The following is a 10,120-nucleotide window of genomic DNA, read 5'->3' on the forward strand; positions in this document are numbered from 1 at the left end:
CCGCTGATCTGTGTAGAGAACGGTGAGCACAGAAATGACGTCATCGCTGTGTGCACCGCTAGTCTCCACACACATCAGCGAGCCAGCAGACAGGAGGACATCGCAATGCTGCAGGGGAGCAGCTCCACACAGGTCAGTGGCGCTGCTGCTGACACAGAGAGGAAGATGATCGATGCTGCAGGGAGTGAGGAAAGGTGAGTATAAACGTTTATTTTTTTCTGTGCCATAGGATACAGGCCATATAGCAGGATGGGGTATATAGCAGGATGAGGTCATATAGCAGGATGGCGGTATATTATGAGAATGATGGGGGTATATAGCAGGATGGGGGTATATTATAAGCAGGAAGGGGGTATATTATAAGCAGGATGGGGGTATATAGCAGGTTGAGGGTATTTATCAGAATGGGGGCTATACCAGGATGAGGGACATATATACAAGGATGGGGATCATATACATTGCAGGAGGATTATTACCAAGATGGGGTACCGTAGTAGAGAATTTGGGGACATTACCCCCATAACAGTGTCAGCAGCAGATCCTCGCCCCATAACAGTGTGTCATGACCACATTTTTTGCTTAAAATTTTATTTCCCAATTTTTCTCCTCTAAAACCAGGGTGCGTCTTATTGTCCGGTGTGTCTTATAGTCCGAAAAATACGGTATGTTGGGGTCATTGTCCTGCTATAATAACCAGGACACAAACCCAGCTTTTTGACACTGGACACTACATTGTGACCAAAATCCTTTGGTAATTTTCAGATTTCATGATGCCTTGCACACAGTCAAGGCACCCAGTGCCAGGGTCCGTAACACAACTCTAAAACATCTATGAACCTCCACTATATTTGACTGTGTTCTTTTCTTTGTAGGCCTCTTTCAGTTTTCAGTAAACAGAATGATGTGCTTTACCAAAAATGCCTATCTTAGACTCATCTGCTAAGAAGAGACTTTCCCAGAAGGATTTTGGCTTACTCATGTACACTTTGGCAAACTGCAGTCTAGCTTTTTTTTATGTCTTTGTGAGCAGTGTGGTCTTCTTGGGTCTACCGCCATAGCGTTTAATTTCATTCAAATGTTGACAGATAGTTTGCACTGACACTGATGCACCCTCAGCATGCAGGACCGATTTAAATTTCTTTGGAACTTGATTGGGGCTGCTTATGTACCATTCAGACTATCATGTGTTGCAAACTTTTATCAATTTTTCTCTGTCAGCCACATCCAGGGAGATTAGGTTTGGTGCCATGGGTTATAAACGTCTTGATTATTTTGTGCGCACTGGACAAGGTAATATCAAGATCTCTTAAGATTAACTTGTAACCTTGAGATGATTTTCAACAAATTTTGTTTTCCAGTCTTCAGACAATTTTTTCTTTTCTTCATGCTTAGTATGGCGCACACAGTGCAAAGATGTAGTCAACTTCTCCCCTTATTATCTGGTTTCAGGTGTGATTTTCATATTGCCCACATCTGTTACTTGCCACAGGTGAATTTGAATGAACATCACATGTTTGAAACAAAGTTGCTACCCAGAATATAGATTTTGGGGTTTTCTGTGACACACAAAGTAAATAAACATGTGTATAACAAAACATATGTAACTGTGATAATTTTCTGAGAGAAATAATTTATTTTCTGGAAAAATTTCGAGGGTGCCAACACTGTATATAATCTGAGTAATATGAAGGTATACTAACCAGTCCTGAGAATTAAGGGGTGGCATTGCTGATGTCCCCCTTCTAAGTCTTCCCTCACAGTGATGCCCCAGCCACCCAAGTGTGCATTCTTCTACATTTATGTAATGAAACTGTTTATGATTACCAACCAGTTGGTGACTGGAAGCACTGCACTGTAGGGTAAAATGGTGCAAGGACTGCCACGCTAAGCCAGCTCTGCTGTGCTGCTCCTTTATTCTTAGGATCAATTGGTTTTCCACCCCTAGATGTCAGGCAACCACCAATCTCACTTTGTAAGACTAAGATAATGTGTAATGTAACTGTGTATCTGAGACGTTACACTGGAGCCTTTTGTGTAAGTTGCCAATCTAAATGGTGTGTAATAAAGCAATGCTGCCCCTTCCCAGCTGGTTCTGCACATACTGGTAGCATTAGTGAAATGCTTCTCAGGCTGCCAGTGCTCAGCATCTGATCACTTGGCTGACACAGCGGATGTGGTAGATGCACTCGTCTTACACTGGCTGCAGTATTTCTTGCGTGTGCAACATAATTTTGGTTGCAGTGGCAAATAGAACATAATTTAGGATTTATTTTCAAATTATTTATATGAACTTGGACCTAGGTCAGTGAACCAATAAAAATGGTAGGGATTGCAAATCCCTCTTTAAGGCTACTTTCACACATCCGGTTTGAGCAGTGCGGCTCAATCCGGCTGTGAAGTGAAACCTATGCAACGGATGCGGCGAAAACACTGCATCCTTTGCATAAATTTTTACATGCGGCCCGTCCGTTTTTTTCCGGTTGCGGCACGCTACTGAGCATGCGCAGTGGAAAAACCGCATGCGGCGGCCGGATGCGTTTTTTTACGCATCGCGCCGCATCCGGCATCCATAGGCATGCATTGAAAAATGCGCCGCAGCAGCCGGATGTGGCGCGATGCGGTTTTTTTGTCGGACAAAAAAACGTTGCAAGCTACGTTGCCTCCGGCCGCCGCTTTAACTAATTTTGCCGCATCCGGAAAAAAACTGATGCAACGCAAAGCCATCAGGTACAATCCGGTAACAATGCAAATCTATGGGGATAAAACGGATGTGGTACCGGATCCGTTTTACCCGTTTTTTTCCGGAATGTACCTGATGGAAAAAAACTGATGTGTGAAAGTAGCCTAAGTAAGTTCAATGAGGTTTGATCTTTGTTCTCAGATGTGGCTTGCCATCCCTTAATAAAAGGTCGTTCAGCCCCAGGGAGAAAAAACCATTTTACAGGCCTTGGGAATCGCCAGCAGAAACTGACCTCAGCATTCCAACAGCAGCCTATGGGTTTCAGCCAGGTAAGTGTCAGGTGTGCCCGAAAGTGTGGTGTATCCTTCATATGTTGGAATAGTAAAATGTGTAATGAAAAGTTAGTTCTCTGATGAGACGACCCTTTTTAATGTCCAGTTCATTCTTTCCATGGCAAATGTATTCATTAGATAATATTATGCACAAATTACATAACAAATGTAAAATTCCTGTCTCTTAGATGCAGCATTTTGGAACGGGACATCAAGAATGGAATGGAAACTATGGGCACAGGAGACAGCAGGCGTTTATTGCACCTACTGTTGCCAGTCATCCTTTTACTCTTCAGCATGGAAGCCCAAATCACAGTGCGGTGCATGCTCATCTTGGTGGGCAGCCTGCTATCCTTTCATATCCACCCTCTGCTCCACTGACCACCACAGCGCCCGTGGCACATCTTCTTGCTTCACCATGTACTTCAAGACCGATTTTACAGCATCCGGCTTACAATCTCTCTCATCCCAGCGGAATCGTTCATCAGGTTGCAGTGGGCATCAACCCCAGGCTTTTACCTTCTCCCACCATGCACCAGACTCAATACAAACCAATTTTTCCATCCCACTCGTACATCGCTGCCTCCCCAGCCTACACAGGATTTCCAATGAGCCCAACGAAACTCAACCAGTATCCGTACATGTGAGACCTTGAGAACCTGCAAAGGAAGCTTAAAAATTCAAACACTTGGTTTGAAGCAGAATGAAAACAAAAAAACAAACAAACATGGCTTTTGATAATGAAAATAAAAATAAAAAATAAAATGGCCATGGCACAAGAAAATAAATATTTTTGAATCATATAGACTTGGGTGCAATTTAAAACAATCTTGAGCTTTAAAAAAAAAAATGAAAAAGAAAAATTCACTTTTAATGTGTTTTGCAAATTTGGTATAAATCGTCTCTGGTCCTGTTCTCTTCTATAGTAACTCTTAGACAGGTGACTTACAGGAGCAGAAGTTCACTTTCTCTCCTGCTATTTTTTTATACAATTGCCTTCTAACTAGTGCAAGACACGTCTTTGGGAAGCCATTCAGCGTACAGGTTTAGCGCAACAAATGCACATAATGTCAGTAGTACGGTGTACGTTGTTTCCGTTCTCGTATGTCTTGGTGTTTCAGTGTTGGGTCACATGGCTACTGAGTTGATGTTCACACTGCATGTGTCTTTTGCATGGGCAGAAGAAAAAAAAAAGTTGCCTAGACCTTGCTATTTAATGTTGTTGTCCTAATATTCCGCTGCATCGTAAGCTGTTCCCACACATAGTGCCTTAAATATTTGAGGTTGTTAATGTTATTACTTAATATATTAATGTCAATTTCAGCACTTAATCTTCAACTCAGCTGATTATATAAATATCTATTTTTTTCGAATAACTTGAGTATTTGCTCGATCTAGGGGTTTGTTAATTTGTTTTGTTTGGTTGTGTGCTTTGATTTTAGGTTTAGATGTTTTACTTACCAAGAGAACAGCATGTTTTCTTTTTTTTTTATTTAAATTTGTGTTGCTGTAGATTTTAAATTAGTTTTTTTTTTTGTGTGTGTGTTCTTTCTTTTCTTTTCTTGTTTTTTTTCTTCAAGATGACCTAGATATTTAGTGAGAATTACATATCCTGGAGCGCTTTTGATGATATTTTTTGTTTGGTTTTTTTGGGGGGATTTTTTTTTTCTTTCAGTTAGATTTGTTGGTGGCTGCATGTTTTTCGGTAATCACACAGTTGACGGAACCTGCAATATTGTCTAATAAGTGGATTCTTCACTTTTTATTGTCACAGCGTTTGTCCAATTGGCTGGATTTTGTAGTATCTATTAACCAGTTGTAGTAAGGCATGAGTCATGGTCAGGTTTACGAGAAATAACATTTTGGCCTCTATCGGTCTTGGCTGAGGCTGCAGCATTTTGCTGGACAATGTCTTGCAGGCGCTTCCAACACTGAAGAGGTTAATGCTATAACACATGACTGCGTTGGACAAACCGCACAGTATTCAATATATTGTATCAAGAAATATTTACTATAGAACTTTGATAAGATGTGAGATTTTCAATTTTTATTTCTGTGTGTGCAATTTTTAGCTTTGATTTTATGCATGTCGGTTTTCAAGCCTCATTTACATTATTATTATTATTATTATTATTATTTGTCTTTTTTTTTTTTTTTCTCCTGAGTGGTGACTGCTTATTTAATACATTCCGTCAGGGACATGAAATTATGTGCATATTTTTAATTATTTTTTTATTTTACCAATTTCTAAATAGTGCATCGTCCATATAAAGTTGATTTATCCAGCACCAAAGACTTTGGAAATCATCCATTTCTAATTATAAAACAAAAAAGAAAAAAAAAAAAAGATATATAATATATATATATATAGATATATATATATAAATATATATATATATATATATATATAGATATAGATGGTGGCTACATTTAATCATAGACCTAAATTCTACTATAGTATAGTGGTGGGCTTTAAGAAAAATGGTATTATGACTAATGTTTTTAGCTTTGAACAAGTAATAATTCTATCATTTATCTTGAATGTATAATAGATAAGCTGCTATATATAACAGACGCCACTTTTGATAGCTGTGAACTTTAGCTTCATATCAGTTTCTACATAGTCGCCTTACTTCTGTTTTTGAGTCTAATTCTATTTGGAAGTGTAGTGGGGTTTTCTGATGATTATTATTATTATTTTGTATTTTCCTTTCATGTTTGGCGTGTCCTTTGTAACTACTGTATTGTGAATTATGGAATCCTAATTCCATATGTTATTTTTTGGGGTGTGTGTTTATGCATCAGTATTCTATCTCCATAAATTTTAAGCTCATTACTGCATATAAGTCGGTATATCAATGTAAGTTAATTTTATTTTCTATGTTTTCATATTGCTGTTGTGTATACTTTTAAAGAAGAAATGTACCTTGCAGGCTTGATTTAACTTTTTTTTTTTAATATATATTTTTCTTTAAATGTGATCTATATAAAGGTATATAAGCCAGTGACTGGAATAATGAAATGTTATAGGGCTGGAGGTAGTATGGCTGTGTATAGCATTTATGTTGTGTAACCCATGAACACCACTATATACTGCACTTGCCCGACTGTCCAGAAACTATCATTGCCCTTTACTCCAATAACCCTCACGGGTGTAAGCGCGGCAGGGTGATGTACTGGCCTCTTATAGCACTGGATAGTGTTAACACAAGCAGTGTTATCTTTAATGAATGTTTCAACAAAAATGTGCCTAAGCGATAATTTTCTAAAATAGAGAACGTTTTCATAAAAATACACAGAAGTGTTAATGAAAAATTCTAAAAAGTGGGCTGAGGATCCAGTTTTACTTTTCTTTGCTGGACATGTTGTTTCCCTGTAAAACAAATCTTTTTGTATCATGGACTGTTCTCTCTCTCATTCTGTTATTTTGGTAATGTTAGTACACCCCTGCCTGAATTATGACTTTACTAATTTGATTTACAGATATACAGATATATTGAATATATACAAATATTGCATATGCTGCCAGAGATATTCTCACCTTAGAGATTTGTGACCTCTCCATGGGGTATTTCAACTGAAACATGTGGACCCCACCTTAGCAACTGAATCTGTCTGATGACCCCGCTGATAGCTGCATCCAGGCAGGAAGTTAAGCAGTGACTGCCATAAAAGTAAATTAAGAGAGTGTTCACACATGCGTAGAGTTGGTGAGAATCAATTTGTAAGATCTGGTCCATCAGCCACGTCATTAATCTGTGGATGCTGGATGCTCTTTTCGTTAGTTGGCCTGGCGTGATGTCATCGTTGTAGTGTGTCATGACATCACACCAGTCTGTTAAGCAAAAGAAGTACTGGGGATGCCGTGTGGTAGAAGGCTGTGTCATGTCTGCCTATCCAATGGTCACAGCTTACTGACATAACTGATGGACTGGGTCGTGTGAATCAATTCGCACAAACACTTTTGACCACTACTCTATTCAGTTCCCGTCTGGATGTTGTGGTCACCTTGGTGGACTAGTGAGGAGACCCCATTTTGGGGATTTGGAGATAGGTGCATGTCCCAGAGGTGAGAACTGCAAATATGGTATAAATGTTTAAGATGGGAATACCTCTTGAAAAACAATGTCAGGTCCTGACTCATCTATTTAGTAAATACTTGTACTATCCACTCAATAAGAATGCTAGAGCAACTTTTCATACAACTGTGCATTGTGCTATCCCTCTACCCAGGACCCCCACTATGAGCCAGAATGTAGAGCTGCTTCCATTCTGGCTTCTTTGACTCTTCCACGCATTACATGGACGACCATTAATCTGAAAAGCCATTATCTAATGCTGAATTTCTCCTGCAACGACTGCTGCATGGGAAATAGCTGCCTGGCCACGAACTACCTGAAAGAATGGCTTGGTGTCCATATGGTTCTATTTGAAAGGAGTTGTCTTTGAGACAATGAAATGCAAAAAGTGCAGAGCTCTTCATATGTCGACTATGGAGCCCTGTAAACTGAATATCTTTGTTCTGTTATCCATACAAATACTCCTCATTAGTAGACAATCTATGGAAATGCTGTGGAATGAAGATGGAGAGGGACTTTTCTCATGGAGTCTTCCTATGCTGCAGCGCCACTCACAGAGACACAGCACCCGATTTATCATTTGTGGGGGGTTTTTAACTTTTCTTATTTTTTTGGGATTGACTTTTTCTGTCTCTAATTCTACAAAATGGCATACATGTTTCATGGACGTTACACAAAATGAAAAATGCTTTTTATTTTTGTCTTTTTTTGCAACTTCTTATTGTAAAAAGTCACATTTCGCTAAACTGTCGCAGAGTTTTATTTGGGTTTACATAAAATCATTCCAGGGAAGAAATGTAGTACACCTGCATGAAAATTTTGCCACTTTTCAAACAGTTGCAATTAATGAATTGGTCAACGACATCTGGAAGCACCAAACCCCACCCACAATGGTGACCATAAAAAAATGAATCAGACAAGCACAGAAAATTTTCCTCCAAAATGCACAAATTAAAAGACTAATAAGGCGTATATGAAAAATTAAAAAAAAAAACACCCAAAACCTAAGGAAAGAAAATTAAAAGGCACAAATGCAATAATGAATCTGGCCTCCAGTGCTTGGCTGTGTGGACAGGTGCACTGCATGGAGGATGCGCCACCTTATATATCTATACCTGAACTGAGCGGAGTACAGAGAGAACATGGAGACAACCCGACTCATTATTGTACTTGCACATCTTTGTTGTTAAGTTTTTGCCATTTTGCAATTATTTTTGCTTGCACTAAATTCATTTTTCCATTTGCGCCTTTATTATGTCTTTTATTTGTTCGGCTGTGTGTTTTTTTTATTTATTTTCCACGTTTACCAGTGGGTACATTGTTTAGGGATTCCTGATGTTTTTGCTTGATTCATCATTTTTAACCTTTCAAATGTCGCAAAACTTGTAACAAATGTTCATCCCTGGAGTGATTTTATGTATGCCAGAAATTATTTACCCTTTTTTTTTGTTTGCAAAAGATGCAACTTTTTGCTCCTAATGTTGCAAAAGTGACCAAAGACAGAAAAAATACCCTTTTCACTTTTCAAAAAGTTCATGAACTTTCAATGAAAGTTCATTTTGAAAAATTTGACGCAACAAAACATCAGCGAATACCAAAATATAAAAAATTAAAATTGCTGACATAAAAAAAACCCCTAAAATTTACAGGACTGGAAGAAAGGGAAAGGAATCCGCAATTAAAGAGCAACATAAGGCAAGAAAGCGGCATAATCTGGTCATATTCCAGTTATTCACAATACATGGGTCCTTGTCTATTTAATAAAAGTCTCACCAGTGAAAGTCATTTTACTAGGTGCTTTATTGCCAAGTGATCAGGGCTTTTCTTTTCCGCCGTTATCTGAAGTGACCAGCACTCTGACTCAAATACTTGAGGTTTGGGTCTTGGCACAATAGTGACGGGAGAATTGCACACACAAGCTTCTACCTGACAGAATACATCAGGAAGGCATCTTTAGTGACACCATTCCCTTTGCACAATGATGGGTCCCCTACACAGACACTTTAAGGGACACATATTTACAAGAAGAATTACATTTATTACCGTATTTTTCGGACCATAAGATGCACTTTTTTTCCCCCCAAATGTTGGGGGAAAGTTGGGGGTGCGTCTTATGGACTATAGGGCTGCGGCCGGGAATGAGGGTGCTGCGGTGGAGCGGGTCATCGGGGGCACGAGCAGGCTGTAGCAGCCTGCTGTGACCACGTGAGCCCGCTCATTACATATGCACGCCAATCCTCCCGCCCATTTCTCAGCGCAGAAGTCGGCACTGACAGGTGGGCGGGAGGATGAGCGGGGACGGGCGCAGAGCCGGCCCACATGATCACCCCTGGCAATTACAGCCTGGCGTGATCATGTGCGGCTATATTCACTGCTCCCCGCGTGTCATCATCAGCGCGGGGTGCAGTGAATCAGTACACTCACCCATACCCGTGTGTGGAGCCGTCCCCCTGCAGCACGCGAGGTCTTCCTGTCTGTGCCGGTCAGCTGATCTGTGCTGATCAGCTGATCGGCACAGATAGGAAGACATCGCGATGCTGCAGGGGAACTGCTCCACACACACAGGTCAGTGGCGCAGAGATGAAGATGATCGGTGCTGCAGGGAGTGAGGAAAAGGTGAGTATAAACATTTATTTTTTTTCTCTGTGATATAGGATACAGGCAATATACCAGGATGGTATATGAGCACGATGGGGGCATATAGCAGGATGGATGGGGGGTATATGAACAGGATGGGGGTATATGAACAGGATGGGGGTATATGAACGGGATGGGGGTATATGAACAGGATGGATGGGGGTATATGAGCAGGATGGATGGGGGGTATATGGACAGGATGGGAGTATATGAACAGGATGGGGAGTATATGAACAGGATGGGGGTATATGAACAGGATGGGGTATATGAGCAGGATGGATGGGGGGTATATGAACAGGATTGGGGTATATGAACAGGATGGGGTAGTGTCAGCAGCAGATCCTCGCCCCATAACAGTGTGTCATGACAAATTTTTTTTGCTTAAAGTTTTA

The 10,120-nt window shown here is 40.1% G+C and overlaps 1 protein-coding gene across 2 annotated transcripts in view; it reads left to right on the forward strand.

Annotated features, from left to right (window-relative positions):
* Positions 1-9,822, forward strand: part of HIPK3 (homeodomain interacting protein kinase 3) — a 399,904-nt gene extending 390,082 nt beyond the window's left edge. For both annotated transcript variants that reach the window (XM_075325614.1, XM_075325615.1), the window contains 2 exons: positions 2,882-3,009; positions 3,201-9,822. In XM_075325614.1, the coding sequence (XP_075181729.1) occupies positions 2,882-3,009; positions 3,201-3,659 (587 nt within the window). In that variant the 3' untranslated portion in view covers positions 3,660-9,822. The remainder of the gene's footprint in view (positions 1-2,881; positions 3,010-3,200) is intronic.
* Positions 9,823-10,120: the final 298 nt, after the last annotated feature.

This window comes from Anomaloglossus baeobatrachus, chromosome 10 (genome assembly GCF_048569485.1).
Source record: "Anomaloglossus baeobatrachus isolate aAnoBae1 chromosome 10, aAnoBae1.hap1, whole genome shotgun sequence".
NCBI classification, from domain to species: Eukaryota; Metazoa; Chordata; class Amphibia; order Anura; family Aromobatidae; genus Anomaloglossus; species Anomaloglossus baeobatrachus.